The 21471-nt window shown below is 39.7% G+C and overlaps 1 protein-coding gene across 2 annotated transcripts; it reads left to right on the plus strand.

Annotated features, from left to right (window-relative positions):
- Positions 1-1255: 1255 nt before the first annotated feature.
- On the plus strand, positions 1256-19836 carry LOC103466167 (protein tyrosine phosphatase non-receptor type 5). 2 transcript variants are annotated; one of them, XM_008411570.1, is made up of 15 exons: positions 1256-1408; positions 1544-1651; positions 5133-5241; positions 9780-10047; positions 11292-11414; positions 11503-11598; positions 12401-12657; positions 12818-13010; positions 13473-13557; positions 13699-13778; positions 13887-14024; positions 15322-15432; positions 16461-16621; positions 16817-16930; positions 17499-19836. In XM_008411570.1, exons 4-15 carry the CDS (start codon positions 9787-9789, stop codon positions 17590-17592), a joined length of 1713 nt encoding a protein of 570 aa, XP_008409792.1. In that variant the 5' UTR covers positions 1256-1408; positions 1544-1651; positions 5133-5241; positions 9780-9786; the 3' UTR covers positions 17593-19836. The 2 variants fall into 2 exon arrangements, with proteins under 2 accessions (XP_008409792.1, XP_008409791.1); XM_008411569.1 differs by having other exon boundaries at positions 1256-1651.
- The last annotated feature ends 1635 nt before the right edge of the window (positions 19837-21471 follow it).

Raw genomic sequence — 21471 nt, forward strand, 5'->3', positions numbered from 1 at the left:
CTTTCTCAGAATTTCCTGTTTGTGTGGAATCGATTTAATGAAATCAGTTATTAATGGATTATTATTAAGTTCTGTGAGCAACACAGCTAACTCAGATTGTTAGGTTGGATTTGGTAAGAAACCATCAAGGTTTGGTGGCATGACAACTGATTTTGAAAACTTGGATTTCGGGATTTTGAACTTCAAGGATTTGAAAATGGCTTTATGCAAAGTGACAACAGTCTCTCTTGCGCAAAGAAATAATAATAATAATAATAATAATAATAATAATAATAATAATAATAATAATAATAATAATAATAATAATAACAACAAGAAGAAGAAGAAGAATGCTTTTCTTTTTAACTGTGCTTTAAGAAACAGTTTCTGATTTATTCCTACTTAAAAGGTCAAAGTTTCTAACCTACCTCAACCTAAAAATAATACACTGCTCAAAAAAATAAAGGGAACACTTCAGTGTTCACTTAAATGTTAAAGTGTTCCCTTTATTTTTTTGAGCAGTGTATATAGCGTTATCTATGTAGTAGTTGCTGTTCATATTTAAATCTCTTTTATCTTTTTTTTTCAAACATATGACTAAACAACTTCTATCAGAGAATATGTTTGAGTAACACAGATGCAAAATGACTTTGATTGTACTCCTTAAATTCATATATCAGTCGCTATGTGCAACATCCACAATTGCCGCTGGTTTTCAGACTTGCTACAGGGACACCATTGGTTGTGATATCATTCCCAGTTTCAAGTTCAGATTAAATTGAATGCAACATCACTGCCAGGCAAAGGTGAAGGCTTGTTTTCACCCCAAAAAGGGGTGGAATCAAGGGGCAAAGGCTGATCACCTACACAAGTTGCTCTGATCTGTAATGTGGAGTGTGATTCACAATCGGTCTAGAGGTGAGTGCTGATGGAAGCAAGATGGCATGTGACATTTACTGCTGCCCAATCCAAGCTTGTGGTTTATTCATGTTGGTTTAATAAAGCTGGGCACCAATCAGGGTCTATGTTCTGCCCCGGGGTAAATTTTTAAAAAAATTCTACGATGTAGCCACTTTGGGGATGAATGTAATAACACTGGCTTCATTCTGAAAACGAAATGGTTTATGTTGTGGCTTTAGAGGTGTGTAGAACCAGTTTTGTGTCCCCTCAGAATTGCCAATAAACATACACACACACTCACATACACACGTTCAGTCGCTCTCTCTATCTCTCTTCCTCTCTCGCTCGCTCCCTCACTGACTCTCTCTCATTCTAGCTCTGTTGCCAAGGCTACCACACAGCCTCTTGCTGCATATACCTAGACGAAGCTGCTGCCTGTGGATCTCGCTCTCCTCCAGGATACAAACAAAAGAGAGCCCATCACACTTCGGCTCCTCCGTCTCATCTTCACAACCGGACAAACAGCTATGTTTGTGTTCTTTGCCTTTCCAAACCTCATGCACGCCCTCTGAGTCTCTCTCTCTGTCACTCTCTCTCTCCCTCTTTGCCTCTCATTGTCAGTCTGTCTCCTTCTCACATGCAAACACGCTCCCTCTTTTCCCAGACAGAGGAGCAGTAAAGGGATTGGCGTGCTAGTTGGTGTTTGGCTCCTGGTCTTTGACTCGGAGGGGAGCAGAGCAGCAGATGGTGATGTGAAGACGAGCTCAGCCAGGTAAGGAGACTCATCCAAACCAGACTCCAGGCTATGACTGTTCCAGCATATCAACCCCCCTCCGCCCCTCCCCCGCCCTCCCCCTGTCTCTCCCGTCTTTCCCCCACTCTGTGGCTGTGCGACATGAGGTGAATACCAAATCCTCACCAAAAGCCCCCATGGTTTTTACTATCCTGACTGGGGGGAAAAAGGTATGGATGTGTCACAGCTTTCCTGCTCCGTACATTCCCACCCTGATGAAACAGACCATTTGCCAACAGGTTGGCTCCTCATTGTTGCCGCGACATAAATATTTTATCTTCTGAACATGAGCAAAACGCAGATTTTCTGTAAAATTTCCATGTGACTATGTGGGAGTTGCCAAATAGAGACATGCAACAGTCCACCTCCCCGCATGATTCATTACTAATCCATCCAGCTCTGCACTGTGTGGTCACTCTAACTCACCGTAGCATGTACGTGATATGAATGGTGTTTTGTCTTAGTATGAATGACTGCCAGAGGATGCCATTCCTGCACTGGAGCTTTGATGCAGCGAAGTCATGTAACACAAGTGGAATCCAGATTTATCTCCAGCAGCCCGGAAAATCACTTTGCCATGCAGCACATCCTAATTATTCACACAGTTTAGCTAGCTATTAGTTGTGGCCTTAAGTAAATTTTTTTTTTGAGGTTTGTCTTTGCGACGCCTGCTTGAGTCACTGCCAGAAATTGTAGACTGGATTGATTGATTATTTTTAGGATGAACAGGGGAAAGCTGCAGACTTGCAGGATGTTTCATTTTAAGGTCATTGTGATTTTTCCCTGTCTATTAATATCAAGTTTGTGTCGGTGTGTGTTTGTGCATATTGATGAGACAGGTCTCATGACTTTATCTCATGTTACCATCCCATCATCACTTTCTGCAAGCGCTTCCTCCTACCTCGTCTCTCTGTGCTACATAAGCACTGCAATACTCACTCTTTATTCACCCGGAAACTGTAAATACTCCCACCATCCATCCGAAAGGGTTATTTTGTTAATGGCAGACAAATCAAATAAAACACTGAAAAATAGGACAGATCAGCTTATTTGGATACATCTCCAGACATAATTCCAAAGAATCAGAAATATCCATTAAAGCACGAGCCAGCTGTCACCGCATTAATTCCCCTTGTTCCTGAGCTTCTACACATCTGGCAGCTCTCGGTCAGTCCTGGTGCTTCTCAAACAGATGCCACAGCGTTGTTGTATGACTGTGTTTCGACTCAGATGGACTCCTTAAAGGAAACACATTTTAGAAGATGATGTTTGTAAGGACTCTACAGAAGAAGACCTTCAAACAGAATTTAAGCTGAATCAGAAGCCAGTTTGACTTATTTTCCTTAATTTCATTTGGTCTGAGATCAGTGCTGATTATGTTTTCACCATGTACTTTTTTATGTTTATATTAACAACTTGACTAATGTTTTATATGGAAGGGGAATTAATATACTTTAGTTATGCTTAAGTGAAGGTAAAAATCTAATTTAAAGTGAAAATAATGTAAAATTAATAAGTAAAAAATGAAGGGAATGTAAATGTCATATATAAATAAAACTTTAATGAACTTATCTGATGATTTATGTTTTTGTTGGCATAAAAACATTTGAGAAAGTTTTGGAAAAATAACTGAATTCATAGCATAATTATTTCAGTCTGTTAATCCTGCAATTCCAAAAGAAAATATATATTTCTAATCATTCCAGGGGATAGAAATGTTTCAACAGAAAATGATTAAGATTGAAATACAGAAGTATATTTTTCAAAGAGAAATGAAAAATATATTTCTCCTTTCTTTTTTCTAAATCCTCCCTAGATTTCTGGATAAATGCAATGATGTAATAAAAACCAAACCCAAAAAATGTTGATTTTCATTTAAAATACAAAATATTACTGGACCTGCATTAATAGAAATTTACATTAATTTAAAAAAAATACTCTGACAAAACTAGTGGCAAAGAAAAATGAAAACCTGGCTTGTTTTTTCATATTCACACAAAGGCACCCAATTCTGACCACTGTATGCTGTAGGAGGGACTGTTTACTCAATTTACTTTAAATAAGTTGACCCACATATTTTTTCATTGCAAAAAGAAAAAATGCATCAATTTTAAAAAAAGGTCGAACAACGGTAGCTTTTTTTCTCAATATATGTTGAATTTAAGTTTAAGTACACAAAGCAAAAATTAAACGAATGTATTTTTTGCTTGTGTTTGTAATTTCTTATTAAAATGTAATTATCAAAACATATACAGACAATAAATGCTCCTAACAACTCACTCAGCAACTAAAGCAATTTTTTTATACAAACATAGACATTATTGCTGCTCTTGTACTGCTGATGTGTTTATTTTTCTTTTTTTCATGCACATGCATACCTGCTCAGGTGTGTGTGTGTGCGTGCCTGTGTGTGTGTGTGTGTGTGTATGTGTGTGTGTGTGTGTGTGTGTGCGTGCGTGTGTGTGTGCGTGTGTGTGTGTGTGTGTGTGTGGGGGTGCGTGTGTGGGGGTGTGTGTGTGTGTGTGTATGGTGTATTTGCCCACTCGCGTGCGTGTATGTGCGCATAACACAGAGTATTGGTTGCCACAGTTACCGAAACGCCAACCTCACTGCGTCATTGCTTGAAACAACCTTCATACAAAAAAATATCCTCCCATTCACCCCTCCTTCCTCTCATCTACCTGTTCACCTGTCGCTTAAAAACGGAAGGATGCTGAACTTTCTCTCATCCAACAAGATCCTGGGATGTGTGTGCCCGGCTCCGTGTGTGTTTGTGAGCATGCTTCATATACATTGCCTGTATGCCCATTGCCATGGCTACGAGCAGGGCTAGCTGGCGTCATCACTTCAAAACCACCTTCACAGGGAGCAAAAGAGAGAAAGAAAAGGACTCAAAGCAGCTCCCTTCTGTTCATCACCTGCACTCTCTCTTCCTCAAACCAGCACACAGAAAAGCATCTTCAGCTTCTGGTGTGGTCTCATATTCCGCTGAGCTCACCCACTTCGGCCATTGGGGTCCAGTGGCACAGAAGGAGAGGAGGGGAGAGACAGTGGAAAGGAGAGAGGATAGTAGCGCGGGGAAGGCTTCACTTCATGCATACTGATGTGACTGGAGCTATCTGAATGTGTTTCTGAGGGTGTCGGCAAAGTCTGGCTTGAATCATTCCCCTCCCTCTCAGGGGAAGAAAAGACGAGGAGCGGGAGGAGGAGGAACGAGATATTGACAGTTTATTGTGTCACCTTACATCATCATCCTCAACTGGGAGGTGACAAATGGAGCTATCTTGATCCACATCTGAAGGAAACTGGTTCATGAAGCAAGCCTCAGTGTGACCAGCTGATTTGGGCACAGTGATGTTACTTTATTTTGGATCCAGCTATGACTGTCATTCTTGTGTTCTTTTTAATTTAATCTGAAATCCAGCGATGCAACACACGGCTGTTGTCTTATGTCCTTCAGAACCAACTCTGCCTCACAATGGCTGACAACAACCAGTTGCCACAGGATACAGGATTCAAACCCATCATGTGATCCGCCTCCTTCACCAGTTCCCTGCCATCTCTTGTAGGTAAGTTCGTTAGCACCCCTTGTGGTGACTGGAGGAGAGGTACCATAGAAACAGCTAGAGCTGCACGCACGAAACAGCAAGGAATGTTATATTTCTTTCAGATTGAGAGATGCTCAAAATGTTAAGAAGTGGTAGTTAAGTGTTTTTTTTTTGACAACACCATACTGAGATATATATCTGATTCAGACATTTTCAATCTGTTTTCTTGCGTCATGAAAACAACGTATTCAGCGTCGCACAAAGAAAACAAATCATGTTCCGTGATGAAAAATATGGTTCAGTTAATCAGATCATTTTTACTCAGAAGTTGAAAACTTAAAGTTTCAAATTGTAAAAACAAACATAACAGTCCCACTAAATTGAAAGGACATTCACAGACCCCAATCTAACAATCCAATATGGCTGCCATGCATATAAAACGCAGTGACAACTGAAAAGTGTATATTTAGTGTTGCAGAAAAAAAAAAAAAAAAACGCAGCATAGTATTTTTAAATTTCAGCAATAAACCCATGAATTAGTACTTTTTATCCCAGCATTTGTTAAGACAAGGGTACAGGCTATACTGAGTTAATTCAACTCCCTGTAAGTCATCTCCATTGCTGCTTTGTGCTTTTATTATGAGGGAACATTCATTGTTAGCTGTTTGTCATTGATAAAAAAAATGGTTCCAAACTCACACATGACAAATTTAGCGATCAGCAACACATTCAGAATAAAAAATTAAAAAAAAAAACACAGCACATCACTGCTCTCAAAGGCCTCCGCTTTCACACATTCACACAAACCACGTGGTGGTAATCCGCCAAATGTACAAAACATCTTCATTAATGGCTGAAGGATAAAAGTGGAGGGCAGAAAGAGCCTCTGAATACACTGCTGACTGTTACAAAGGTGTGTGTGACTGTGTGTGTGCCATCAGTACATGATAATGCTCGGGTCGGATGAGAGGGATGAGTGCCACTCTGTTGCCAAGGTGACGGACAGGGCTGTAAACACGCTACCCCTGACTCATCTCTCTACAATACACACACACGCACATGCGCGTTTTCACATAATAGAGTCCCATCTAAAGGAGACAAGAGGAACCGGAGATGAGACCCACTCTATGTCGCTTCGCTGCACATGTGAATAGGCCTGTGAAATAAGGGCAATATTTTCTGCCATACACGTTCATACAGGGGCGGATCTACTGGGGTGGCAGTTGCCACCCCAAACGAGAGCCTTGCCACCCCTGTTGCCACCCCAGCTAGCGACAATGAATTCAATAAATAGTTATGGCATTAAGCGCATGAAACTCTTTTTTCCGACAACATTGAATGCAGCACTATGTAACCTGACACCCACTGCTAAGTAGCGGGAAGTGCGAGAGAAGGACAGAGCGCCAGCAGCATTGATGGATATACAGGTCCTTCTAAAAAAATTAGCATATTGTGATAAAGTTCATTATTTTCCATAATGTAATGCTAAAAATTAAACTGTCTTATATTTTAGATTCATTGTGCACCAACTGAAATATTTCAGGTCTTTTATTGTTTTAATACTGATGATTTTGGCATACAGCTCATGAAAACCCAAAATCCCTGTCTCAAAAAATTAGCACATCATGAAAAGGTTCTCTGAACGAGAAATGAACCTGATCATTTGAATCAACAAAGTAACTATAAACACCTGAAAAAGATTCCTGAGGCTTTTAAAAACTCCCAGCCTGGTTCATTACTCAAAACCGCARTCATGGGTAAGACTGCCGACCTGACTGCTGTCCAGAAGGCCATCATTGACACCTTCAACAAGAGGGTAAGACACAGAAAGAAATTTCTGAACGAATAGGTTGTTCCCAGAGTGCTGTATCAAGGCACCTCTGTGGGAAGGAACAAGTGTGGCAGAAAACGCTGTACAACAAGAAGAGGTGACCGGATCCTGAGGAAGATTGTGGAGAGGGCCGATTCCAGACCTTGGGGGAAGCAGTGGACTGAGTCTGGAGTAGAAACAGTAGAGCCACCRTGCACAGGCGTGTTCAGGAAATGGGCTACAGGTGCTGCATTCCCCAGGTCAAGACACTTTTGAACCAGAAACAGCAGCAGAAGCGTCTGACCTGGGCTACAGAGAAGCAGCACTGGACTGTTGATCAATGATCCAAAAAGGATGAAAACAAATTTTGCATGTCATTCGGAAATCAAGGTACCAGAGTCTGGAGGAAGACTGGGGAGAAGGAAATGCCAAAATGCTAGAAGTCCAGTGTCAAGTAGCCACAGTCAGTGATGGTCTGGGGAGCTGCTGGTGTTGGTCCACTGTTTTATCAAGGCAGGGTCAATGCATCAGCTATCAGGAGATTTTGGAGCACTTCATTCTTCCATCTGCTGAAAAGCTTTATGGAGATGAATATTTCATTTTTCAGCACAACCTGGCACCTGCTCACAGTGCCAAAACCACTGGTATTACTGACCATGGTGTTACTGTGCTCAATTGGCYTGCCAACTCTCCTGACCTGAACCCCATAGAGAATCTGTGGGATATTGTGAAGAGAAAGTTGAGAGACGCAAGACCCAACACTCTGGATGACCTTAAGGCCATCAAAGCATCCTGGCATAACACCTCAGCAGAGCCACAGGCTGATGGCCTCCATGCCGCACTGAAGGCTGCAAAAGGATTCCTGACCACGTATTGAGTGCATAACTGAACATAATTATTTGAAGGTTGACTTTTTTGGTATTAAAACACATTTCTTTTATTGGTCGGATGAAATATGCTAATTTTTTGAGACAGGGATTTTGGGTTTCCATGAGCTGTATGCCAAAATAATCAGTATTAAAACAATAAAAAGACCTGAAATATTTCAGTTGGTGTGCAATGAATCTAAAATATATGAGTTTAATTTTTATCATTACATTATGGAAAATAATGAACTTTATCACAATATGCAAATTTTTTGAGAAGGACCTGTATATATATTACTGGACTGGACATTACGTGATTTATTGTAAGTCACATGCGCCATTGCTGTCCATTGAGTCAGGAATATCAGTGGACAGGAAACTACTACAATCACGCAAAGAATCAGAACAACAGACGCAATGTCTAGCAGTTAATTCAACCATAGATAATGGTAATAAAGGCTTCAGATTTCACAGGTGAGGAAAACGTTTTAATTTAGAGAAAAGATTGAACATGTGAGCAGTGGGTCAGTTATTCTAGCCTAACTGTTAGCCTGCTATTGACTTTGATAACCTTAGCACGTGCTGCGCAGTTCAGTGTGTTTTGGTTCCGTTAGCACTAAACAACCCGCCCACCAAGTCATCAGTAGAGCAGCTGTTTAAATAACTAACCGCGGTAGTCAGGCGAAAACTTATTAATAATGACAATATAGACATGAAGCCTGACAACATAATGTAACAGACTGGATGTTCTGTTTTAGTGTTTTTGCTACTTTTTTGTGTGGTAAATGTTTGTTTTTTGATGTTGATTCCCCTGATCGGTAATCTCTGCTCACTCTGCTCGTTGAGCTGTTGTCTGTCGGTTGCCATGGCAACGGGTCGTGTATAATGTCGACATACAGAGCGAGAAAAGGCGGAATAGAAGATGTTTTAGCTATTTTTTCCTTTGTTCCTTTATCCATTTGAATTTTGTTACTTTATTCTTAAATTTCTACTTTTTGTATTATTTACAGAGTTTATTTGTAGGTTGATAATTGTTGATTTTATTTTTTTTATTATTATTTTTCTTATTTATTTTCTAAATTTAGACAGGTAGTAATGTGGGTCAGTCCACTTTCTATAAGTGCAGGGGCCTGGTGAAGTACCAGCAGGCATTTGGGTTTTGGGCCGATGGTTTTTACCAGAACAAGAGTGGTAGAATGAGAACAAATGAAAGTTTGATCTCTGTAATTGTTTGGTGAAAGAGGAAAATAAATCACCAAGACCAATCAATAAGTTTGGACATTGAACCTTGTTTTGCCTGTGTCAAGAAACTTGATCCCAGTGCCTTAGTAGTGGCTTGGTGGAACTTCTATTGGATGTTTGGCTTGGCAAACAATCAGAAGTGGTTCTGTCTAGTTTGGTTCTTCACCTGTTTATCAGCTTTATTGTACTTTATTGTGTATATATATATACTGGCATATGCTGCCACCCCTGAAAAAAATCCCTGCCCCCCTCTTGCCACCCCATAAATATTTGTCTAGATCCACCCCTGCGTTCATAACTTCATGAATACAGTAAGCACGTGTATGAACAGTGAAAACAATAGAGTTGGAACATTTTAAAATGTATACACCTTGATGGCCACATGGAAAGGTAAAAAGAAACAACATTTTCAACACCAAGAATGTATTTCTAAACATCTCAGACAATGTTCCAAGTCACTGAACCATCAAAATGTCCAAACAGAAAGCTGAAGATTTTTTTTTTTTTTTTTACTGTCTTTACTGGACAATCATCTAGATGAAGTCCTAAAATTCCTTTCTCATTTTTGTTCCTTTCTGTTCTGTTTAAATATAACTTTTATCGCTAAAAGAACAATCATATCAAGAACTCTCATTCCACAGGGGGATCATGACCCGCCGGCTGAGCAGCTCCACTCGTTCCCACACTGAAGACTCCATCTTCCTGAGGCCCGATGAGGACCCCGTCTGGTTGGATGAACCCACAAAGGCGGAAAAGATAGGCGATGGAGCCGCTAAAAAGGACGGTGTGTCTGACTGCAAAGATGGATGCCAAAGCCAGGAGGGAGAGGAAGTGTTTATCCACAAAGTGTATGCATTGGTGGTGGAGCTTCACTGCTGGGCTGCACTGTTCATCAGCTCTCAAGTCACAGTATGTACATCAAATAATATGCATTTTTCTTAAGTACCACCGTTACACATCAGACCAAAGTTGTAATTTGATTAATGTGCAAAATACATGATTTTGTACGTGTATTTTACTTGCTATACTTCTGTGGTGTTACTTCCCATCTTTCTACATCTTTTTTATGTACCGCATGTCTGATTAATGTGAAGACAAGTGGAGAAGTACTGCAATAGAGTCCTTGATACAACTGAAATGCAGTGAAATTACAATTTCTATCAGCAGCTGGGAACAGCCATCACCAACTGGAAAGTAATTTAAGGTTTTGTATTTACTGATACTGCAACACCATCATCGAAGAGTTTGGTGTAGCCTATAGTTCTCACCCTCGCCTGCCATCCAGCTCCCAAATCACTCATCTTTCCTGGTCAGGTGGTGGGCTCACATGGTTAAGCTTTCCTGTGGATTTTTTGGCTCCGTCCCCACAGGCTCCAGGACCAGCAAACACCTGACCAGGTGTTTGCTCAGGTCCAGTAGGGTCCCTATTTCATTCAAAGTTTTTGGTTTCCTATGGTGTGTCAATAATACAGGTCTTCAGGTTGCTCATTGTCTGACTGCTTCAGTAAGCCCAGTGGCATAGGTAGACCTACCAGGACAAGCCCTGAACAACTTGCCCATGAGGAACTCAAACCAACCATAATTTTAGGTGGATTCTGTAGAGGGGGGCCAGAAAAAGGTGAACTGTTCACTCTGAGTTAGGTCAACATTTGGTTCAAGCAAAGGAGTTCAGATATCCTGGTGTTTTGTCTTCGAATAGTCACAAGGTGAAGCAGGAAATGGATACAGATTGGGGTTTCGTCTGCAGTGATGTGGTCATTGCTTTGGTTGTCAAGGTGAAGAAAAAGGTGAGCAACGTAGCAAAACTTGCTAATTAATTCTTCATTTGTCAACCCTTTACCAATGGTCATGAAATATGCACCAAATAATGAGCTTTGCAACCAGAAAAAAAAAATCTATGTTCCTCCATAAAGTGACTGGGCTGAACTTCAGAGATAGGCTGATGAGCTCCAGATCCTGGTGAAGCTTAGAGTGAAGCCTCTGCATTGAAAGGAGTTTAGGCATCTTGTTAGGGTGCAATCAGGAGCCCCTGAGACAGATCTTGAACTTACTGGGTGAACTATAAATTAAACTTCTTCTAGCCTGGGAATGCTTTGGGATCACCAATGATCGAGATGGAGAATGTCATCTGAATGCCCTTTCTCTCTTCCCAGGGATATTGGGTGTTCTTTGTGCTGGAAGGAAATGGACCAGTCTCTTCCTTATACAAAGCCCTTCAGGTCATGGACTTCTACTTGGGCTTTTTTTTACCATGTCAAGCAATTTTTGGAATGGATGTAAGTATTGATCCTTTATCCCATTGTTAATTTTGAATGTGAAACCTATATAACTAACTGTTTCTGTGGATGCCTCTTCATCGTTTAGTCTGCAGTGTTGATGAAAGAGGTACAAAACACGACACAGCACTACTGGATTGTCAGCGGCACTGCAGTCATTGGAGTGGCAATCTTTGTTATCATGGTAAAATACTTTATATTTAATATTTTGTGGACTTTTGTGCTTTTTGTGGGGAAAGATTTCCTAAATATTGAAATATTGTCTCTACCTGAATATGTTATATTAAGTTTTGAAAGAAAACAAATTGACTTAAGATCAAACTGAGAATTAAATATACATCCAGTAAATGATAAAATTAGGTCTTTATAACAGATTCAATACACAGCAAAAGTCTGTTTGAAATTGGTTGTCTCTATGTCATAAATTTTCTAATAAATCTTAAAGAATAACTTTTGATGCTAAAATCTCTCAGTGCTGTGTAATAAATATTAAGACTTACATTATTCACCTCTCTTTTACAAAAGCATGGTTTTGCAGAGACAAGGACACAAAATATTTCAAGATTTGTTTAAAGCTGGTATCAATAAGGCTCAGTAAACTTCAGCTATAGTTTAAGTTAAAAGTCATCTGTAAACTATCGACTAAGGTTTAGAGTGTACAAATGCACACCACACAATCAGATTTATATATATGTATTTAAAATCATGTATCTTTTTCTTTCCATTTCTTAAACTCACTTATTTATGTTTGTCCATAACTTAAAATACCAATAAAATACATCGAAAACCTGCAATGTGACATAATCAGTAAAAGTTCATGGTATTGCATCGTTTGTATACAAATGATGCATTACCAAAAAATAAAGTTTGCATCTTTGGAAGCTAAATATAAAGAGATTAATGACTTAAACCCCAAGATCTCAGCCCCTCTTGTGCATTTTGGATCGATGAATCAGCAAGTTGATTTTTTTTTCTGTTTGTCTCAGGTGATCCACATGGTGTTTAAGTGGTGTTATGGAACCGGCTTGTGGTCGTCAGGAACAATTTCCAGAGAGATCGGTGATCGGCGGCAGTCTGTGAGCCGCCAACCCTCCTTCACCCTGTCAGAGTGGACTGATGCCCAGGAGGATCTGATGGAGCTCGACCCGGTGCCTCAGACCCCCATCTTTGACATGGGCACAGACACCAGGATGGAAGGAGATGCCTCCACCCTCACCGTCACCCCAGTGGGGCTTCAGGAGAGGTCAGAGTGAGGCATTCCGCACACAGAGCTGTTTCATAAGAAAAGCCTTTCTAGGTGGTGAAAGAGAGAGAGACAGAATGATGTTTATTTGTAATTTTATGCAGCAAATGAGTGCACAAACTCCTCATCTGTGCCAACTAACCCTGGCTGAATCCCACAGGAGAGGCTCCAATGTTTCTCTGACGTTGGACATGTGCACGCCAGGCTGCACGGAGCCCTACGGCTACGGGGCTCAGCTCTCTCCCCGAGACCAGTCGGCCCAGGAGTACCTCCGACAGGGAACGCACGTCCTGACCCCTGCCATGCTGCACACAAGGGCCATGGATGACCAGAGCCTGCAGGCGGAGTTTTATGTGAGTGCAGCAACAGCAGCTCAGCCACCTACACTCTTAGATTAGCAGAGACTCACCGGAAAAGACATACGCTGACACTGACACGCATTCATAGACGCAGGCGCTAATGTACACGCCCACACATGCACAACCACCCAACCAAGCTCACCGCACACCCGTAAGCTTTTCTAGCGCCTGTCAGTGGGCGAAGGATGGAGGGCTACAAATGTTTTTTTTGGTTTTTTTTTTGCATATAAAAAAACCCCACAGAGGATTTCAGTGTCTGTGAGGCATGAAGATTTGCACTCGATATCACACAAGCGCTTGCAAAACCCCGTAGGTCGAGTACAATTAGACGGCAGTAGTTTGCTGCAAAGGGCAGCCGATGACTTCATGTCTTTGGATATTATTTTCTTAGTGTTTGGCAGAAGGGGATGCCTGAATAGATTTTTCTAGCACCAACTGTTCTTTCATTACTGGCAGGAAACTCCCATGAACTTTGTGGACCCTAAGGAGTATAATTACCCAGGGCTTGTGAGAAAAAATCGCTACAAGACCATTTTACCCAGTAAGTATGCCTGCAAATCAAGATAATCGCAAATGAAAGTACATGAGCTTTTGTATATCTCCCCTTAAGTAACGGTAAATTAGCTACATTCAGTGAAACCAGTCAATGCTCTTATGATTTTGTCACCCCGTCCACCTACAGATACACACAGCAGAGTCATCTTGAAGTCACAGGATGAAGATGATTTTCTTTCAACCTACATTAACGCGAATTATCTCAAAGTAAGGGAAAATGTTTGCATTACCAGGCAGCGATGTGGTTGTGAAACTGCTGTTTTATTTCTTGCTGATAACTGTCCCATCTCGCCATGTTTCCCCGTGCCTGTGCAGGGTTATGGGGATGAGGAACAAGCTTACATTGCCACGCAGGGCCCCACTGTGAACACAGTGGGAGACTTCTGGAGGATGGTGTGGCAGGAGAGAAGCCCGATTATAGTGATGATCACCAATCTGGAGGAGAAGAACGAGGTGGAGACAGGAATGATGATTATGTTCCTGCACCCTCCTCGATTATAGACGTCCATAGTAAAGATGAGTAAAAAGCCTTATAATGAAATCTTTTTTTTTAATTCTCAGTGGCATAATTGCTCTTGAAAAATGCAAGAAAGAAATAATCCAATGATTATCATGAATACATTAACGCAGTGGAGGAAAATTCACATTCAGAAGTTACTTTATTTGCCAAAACAACCAGTTTAACAATTATTCTCACCTCCACCAATTACCAGAGAAAATGTTACTGAAGCCTTTTTGTAATTTCTGCTTCACTTTTATCACTGCATATCCATCCATTCATTATCTTAATCCTATCTCAGATCAGGTCATGAGGGCAATAGATACGGAAGGGAAATCCAAACATCCTCCTCAGAAAAATCCTCATACTCATGCTGGGGGAATCCCAACATGTTCCCTGGCAAAATGGGATAATCCCTCCAGCGAGTTCTGGGTCTTTCCCAGGATTTCCACCCAGTTGGGACGTGGCCGGAAAAAAATCCAGATTGAAGCACCAGAGACCATCCTAATCAGACGCCCGCACCACTTCAAATGTCACTGCTTTTCTGTTGAGCCACAGAAAAGCAGTGGCTCAACTTTGAGCTCCTCGCCCTCTCTCTAAGCCTGAACCCAGCCACTTTTTTTTGGTTATCATCCATATCTCATGACGCTAGGTGAGGGTTAGAACATAGACAGCCCAGTAAATGGAAAGATTTATTTTAGCCTCAGCTCTTTCTTCACAGCAATTATATGTAACCAAAGACCAACGAGTTGCTCGGGAGGCATGTCTGGCGACATTTTATGTCCCCCCCTAAGAAGCATAAACATGGAATCTGATAAACATTGCTGAGACAGGAACCATATGCTTTGATAAAATGAGACAAAGACATTTTTTTTTAACCACCAAACTCTGTGAGCTCATCCCCCTGTTGTATATGTTGGAGGATGTGTGGTGGTGCTGGTACGTTCTTTAGCAAAGTAAAACTTAGTAGAGCATCTGGTATCAGAGGTTTCTTGTGATGTTTGAAGGTCGTTTATTAGACTAAAGATCAAAGACATATAGTCAAGTCAGCATGAAAATGGTTTCCTAGACACAATGTCAGCTTTTTTGGTTTTCTTTTAGTGAAACTGTTTTCAACTGGGATAAAACACTCATAAATTATAAGGCTTTTTACACACCTATGTAGCAAAGGAGGGATAGATGACTGTATCTGTCAGAGTGTATTAGTTTAATGGTACCTGTGTGTGTGCGTTCTCTTGTTTTCTTGAGAAGAAATGTGCAGAGTACTGGCCTGAGGACACTGTGACCCATGAGGGCATAGAGATCGCCGTTGTCTCAGTAACTCAAGAGGATGACTACAGCCTGAGGGTGTTTACTCTAAAGGTAATTCATACAAAAGAGAAATGTTCATGCATTTTTATTAAAGAGCAACAGCAAGTACTTAAGTTAAACCTGTTATTTTGGTAAATAGTGTGTTTGTTGTAGGTGCTGCTTTTGACTAAGAAGGTACACAGTAATTTAGGTGAGACATAAATATTGGTTGCATTAAAATATTTGTCTCATGAAATGGCACAGTCTTTAATTTGGAAAGTTAATGACTAATTTATTTATTTTGTAATTTTTCCATTACATTGAAATAAATACAATAAATTCATTAATTTTTTTATTAAACTGTAGTGTTTGGATGTTAAACACATTAAATGAACATCTGAAAATTCTTGGGAGATTACAAAAACTCACCCTGGCCTATTCACATTATCTGTTTATTTTGCCTATGAAAAGGAAATCAGATTGGCTTAAGCCTTGAAATAATGTTTAGATTCGCCATGTTGTTATAACAGCATTAGTTTTCTTTTTCCCACAACAGATCTGTTTGGCGGTGAACGATATTCTGGTTTGGCAATATGTTTTGCTGTTATTACCGTGTTCTTTGTGATTTATATTTGATTTGGGGTCACGGCGGCCTTGCTTCTTGACAAACAAAACATGATTCTGCTAATGCAGCCTGCAGCTGACTAATAAGCATCGAGGGATTATTACAAAAATGTGCCGTGAGTTAAAAGCGTTTTGTTTGCTTGTCTGTCTGTCGCTCTCCGGCTAATGTGTTGTGTACTTGTAGCGTCGCTGATCAGTGACAAAGTATTTCTCGGAAAATTGTGAAAACTGATTTGATAATGCACGGCGCTGTCCCCAAAAGAAGTTTTGTTTATTTATTGCACATCATGCTCTGCATCACCTGTTGTCATGGTAACACAACAATCCGGATTTACATGGAGCACAACAGATGTACAAAAACAAAACTGAACCAGCCCAACGGACAAAACAAGCAAGCTATGCAAATTGTGCATGTTTGAACAACAAGATTTTGTCTACATTTCGCGGGGCTCCGTATGTTTGTTTGCATGTACCAGTGCGGGGAAGAGGAGCGCACCCTTCGGCATTACTGGTACACCTCCTGGCCGGATCAGAAGACCCCAGATAAGGCTCCGCCCCTGCTGGAGCTGGTCCAGCAAGTGGAAGGAGCCAGAGAGGAATCCCTGCCATCCAGTGGCCCAATAATTGTCCATTGCAGGTACAATAATTAAACAGCCTTTAATAAAGTGACAATGTATATTTAATATTAAAATAAAAACTCTTGTATTTTACAAAAAACAAATTGAGTTTAGTATGTGCCACCTTTGTAGTAGGTTAAGCTTTTCATCAAAACTGAATGAGTCAGCATGTTGCTAAGTCTCAGACTATTTCCCTCTAACTCTGCATCCCACAGTGCTGGGATTGGTCGAACTGGCTGCTTCATTGCCACCTCCATCCTGTGCAAACAGCTGAGGACTGAGGGTGTGGTTGACATCCTGCGAGCCACCTGCCAGCTCCGTCTGGACAGGTGAGATAAGCTTTTGCCTCTATTCTTCTACTCAAGTCTGTTTATAGTTCTGCTTGCAAGGTCAAGCCTCACAGTTATTTACTTTATTTAGCTCCAACACACAAGACAAAACCTCATGGGGTCTTACAGATAATGCCCTTGAATAGAATAGGAATTGTTGTAAATTTACTCAACGTCTTTCGGTTTTAAAAGAATGTCATCTCACCTGTGCTTCGGTTAAAAATTCCTCCGTTTATCTATATCTGTCATCTATAATGCCAATAAAATACCTTGAATCCTGATTGCAACATGAAAAAAAAAAAAAAAAAAAAAAAAAAACATGCCCAGAGGAATGTATTATTTCGCGATGCACTATGCAAACAAGGATAAGGTGTTTTTCAAATATAGACCATTGAAATCTAAGTGCATACCCCAACCATCGATAACTCACTAATAACTGTGAAAAATAATCCATACACATAGTAGCATCAATATTATAATGTTACTTTTCAAGATCTTTGGTCATATTTACCAGCTACAGATGCAAAGACCAATTTCTTCTTCCATCGTCCTTCTGTGTGTTTGTCAGAGGTGGAATGATCCAGACCTGTGAGCAGTACCAGTTCGTGCATCATGTCCTCAGCCTGTATGAGAAGCAGCTGTCTCGCTCCGCTGAAGAATAACGTGAGCACGACAGCCGTGCACCCAGACCGAGACACACCACTGTACACCGTACCACCTGTGGTGGTATGCACCACCTTACCTAGCATTGTCACACAATCTCACCCTTTAACAACCCAAACCATGTCGATCTCTTCACCCAAACCAGGCTCGTTCATATGGGACCGTGCTTAATGTTGCTGTACAGAATCCTCATCGAAAACTGTTTTAACGTCTGTCCAGCAGGCCTGTTCGAATCCAAGCCCACGGTCTCTGTGTTGCTTCATTCGTGCTGCTGAGACTCTGCATCACACTGACTCTCAGAGGTCTGAGTTGTCAAGGCCTTGTTTCAGTCTTGGTCTGAAATAGCTCCATTATGTAATGATTGTACAGCTATCAAAAGGTTATAGTAGAAGTAAGGCATTGTCAGATCTCTCGCACTAGAGTTTGCTTTAAGAAAATTCACTCTAAGAAAGTTAGTGTTTAAAATAAGGGCCCTTTACAGTATAAGTGCCAGCATAATTGAATCTTACAGAGATAATCAAATACCAGCCTAATATGTACCACTATATTGATGTAAAATATTAACCAACATCTAGCTTTTTTCTCACTGACTCTCTTTCAATGTAAAAAAAAAAAAAACATTGCAGAAGGCCTGAGTCACGTCATTTTCAGGTTGCATGGTGCTAAGTATTCGTTAAAGGCATGTGCAATGTTATGGAACATAGGAATGTAAAAGTTAGGCTAATTAGGGTTTCTGTGCAAACTAAAAGTATTTACGTCTTTTTTTTAGTCCAGGCTGCGTGTGGCAGTTCTAATGGCCCGTGGTGTTTACAGAAAACAACATCCTAAATGTTCCCTCAGAGGCGTCACAGAGCCACAGCAAAAGTGGCAAAAGCCAGAAACAGAACCCCAAAACGCGAAGGGCAGCACGGAAACGGGCGATCTCGCAGAGAAAAGCAACAACCTGGAGGGCGGTGACATTCAGTTTGTTCTCATATCACTCTCGTCAGAATTGTTCCATAAAGTTTGTCGTCCTTCTGCTCTGTGATGCCTCTGCTTACAACAGTAGCTTGAACGCATCTGTGAGGTAACAAAGCTCATGATTGTTGTATAGACAGGCCAGGCCTAATCTGTATGAAGCACAATAGACCAACTAAGGTTGTCTCTCTGATGTTCAGCTGTAAAGCTTATTTTTCTGTATTGTGTTTTTGATTGTGTTGAGTTTAATGGATTGCATGTGCCGTATGGGACTCAGTAGGGTCCACAATCAAAGCGACGTGATTGGTTGTCCCGCTTTTCGTTGTGTGAAAAAAAGATTATTGTTATTATTATTATTATTATTATTATTATTATTATTATTATTATTATTATTATTATTATTATTATTATTGCTTGCTCTCAGCCAATGCTTTTGATACAGTTTGCTTTTGTGAAACCAACCAGAGATATTTTTAGAACATTTTGATACAATCCTTTCGAGTAGATGCCTTGTGTATATTTCTGTTTACAACATAATGGAATGTAGCTCATACTGTGGATCAAAACCATTGGTTTATATTGCAAGATTTAAGAGAACAAAATGTGACAACTACCCTAAGTTACCTTACAGTAAAGTAAATAGATATATTATATTCAGTCTTGAGTATTACTATTACTTTAGGCCTTTAGGCTTTGCTTTAATATGCTTTGCTTTCTGTGTATGTTTTTATTGTTTTTCTTGGAGAATTTTACCTCAGACTGAGTTTTTACACAGTCCCTGTTTCCATCTGTGAATCTAGACCACTCTCAGTTGACAAAACAGTTGAGAAATAAAATGCTATGTGCAAGGCAGCTAAAACAGTGCAGATAGTTTTCTATGTAACAAAAATCCAACAACTTCTATGGCTGTGAACATTATCAGAGGACCTTAAAAAATTACCTTTGTGGGTTCTGACCCGTAACTAAACACAAACTCAACAAGGAGGATTAAACTGCCAAAATTGCTAGTAAAACGGCACTGGACTGAGACTGACAACAAATGCCACAATCTATTGCCAGGGCTCTGACATAATCCTCTGATAATGTTCAGTGTCCTCGACCCAACAGCTTTTCTTTTGAGTGTTTGTTACCAGTGCTTCAGTTGTCCTCTTCTAATGTTTCAAATGAAGATGACAAAAACAGCCAGTCACACATACAATAACCAGCAATCAGTATTCCTCTCCTCTGCTAAAGTATTGCTTTAAGTTGTGAGTTTTTGCATCCAAATAAAAGTAGATTTTCATGAATTGGTCTTGATGTCTCTTTGATAGTGCACATACTCTGGGTTCACGTTAATTTTGCGCTATGGTTTTGTCTTTTACGTCTGCCTGTTAGCATGCTGTTGAAGTCCGACTCACGTTGTGTTTTCACAACGTGGCCACTAGATGTCAGTATTTGCTCGCCTTCTCGTTGGCTCACAGCCCTTAAAAATTATAATGATGCAGAGAAAAGGCTAAGAATTTTTTTTTACATCTAATTTAATTTAATCTTTCGGTACTTGTTATGAAACAGATGACCGCCATTTATTTTTGTTTCCCTGTCCAGACAGTGCTGACAGAGTATTTTATTTCCTTTTTCATGTTTTTTTGTCACAGTTTAAGTTTATGAACTGATTTGTTAAAGGAAAGCTTATATTAAATTTAATTCCTTTTTTTCTTTTTTTTCTTTCTTTTTTTTACCGAAAATAAAAGAATTGAAAAATCCCAAGTGCTCTTATTCTGCCAGTATTGGGTTATTTTTAAAAGAGTTGGTACTGAGGTAGTACTTGTTAAATAAAAGGTTAAAGAACCACTAACTTACATTAGTTAAATCTCATATTTTAGTTCTTAGAGTTTTGATACATTGCATAAAATAAAGGCTTTTTTAAATTATTATTTTCCAAAAAGAGCTTAAGTGATTGTGTATTTGGGTGTAGTCTAAACGGAAGGAGAAGGTGGCTTTACCAGAGTGCCATTTAAACAAGAACCACCATTAAGGAAAGCATAATAAACATAGGTCCTAAGTTACGGTTTTGATGCTTGTGAAACTCTTTGAAAAAGTGTTTTAGTGTTGTTTTGATGAAAAGAACTGGGTTCACTGGTCGTTTTTGATATGGGTAAATGGGTTTCTACCCAATTATATGGCCACGGCAAGACTAAAACAAGTTATTTAAGTGCTATATATTGCTATATACCAACGATGACTGGTAATATTGGTGATATTGAAGATGGCATCAGAAGTGTAGATCAATCTTTGTTGACCTAGTTTAAAGATTATTTCTGTGTCCCTATTGAATCTGACCTGCATTTGTCTGCAGCAGATTCTTATTTAGAATCTGGGATTAATAGTCATTCATTTTAGACGGTCCAACCTCAACCAAATAATCTAACGCCAAACAAAGATTCATTAAGCCAAGCAATACATTTTTAAAAACTATATTTATCTGTCAAAATATAAACATGAACATTTTTAATGCTTTTGGACCACCATAGACTGAGGCAAGTAACTCCTTAAAGGACTATATTATTCTTTGTAACACAGTTTGTGATTTCTGTTATGTTCCTGCAAAAAGACTTTCTCAGTTTTCTTCCCAAAATGTTTGTAAAATGTCTCTCCATTTACAATATCCATTAAGTTATATTAATTTTTACCATACTGTTTTTTTAGTTCATGTTTTTGATAAGTGACTTTATTTTTTTCCGAGAATGATGGTTTAAGAGCTACAATATGTTGAATAAATAATTAGATAAATATGCATTTATATATACAATAATCTATTGTATATATAAATGATAAATGTAATTAATACATTAAACTGTAATTTCACAAATTTAGTTTGCTAGATTACATTTAACAACGTAACTTAATGCGTTTGGTTTTTTTTAATTTTAATTTAATTACCA

This window comes from Poecilia reticulata, linkage group LG6 (assembly GCF_000633615.1).
Source record: "Poecilia reticulata strain Guanapo linkage group LG6, Guppy_female_1.0+MT, whole genome shotgun sequence".
Classification (NCBI taxonomy): domain Eukaryota; kingdom Metazoa; phylum Chordata; class Actinopteri; order Cyprinodontiformes; family Poeciliidae; genus Poecilia; species Poecilia reticulata.

What these genes read in the sequence shown, in the direction of transcription:
- LOC103466167 (XM_008411569.1), top strand. Translation starts at nt 9,787, where the DNA reads ATGACCCGCCGGCTGAGCAGCTCCACTCGTTCCCACACTGAAGACTCC. An exon ending in TGGCAATCTTTGTTATCATG is followed by an intron (nt 11,599 to 12,400) that starts GTAAAATACTTT and finishes TGTTTGTCTCAG; the next exon opens with GTGATCCACATGGTGTTTAA. An exon ending in TTAACGCGAATTATCTCAAA is followed by an intron (nt 13,779 to 13,886) that starts GTAAGGGAAAAT and finishes GTGCCTGTGCAG; the next exon opens with GGTTATGGGGATGAGGAACA.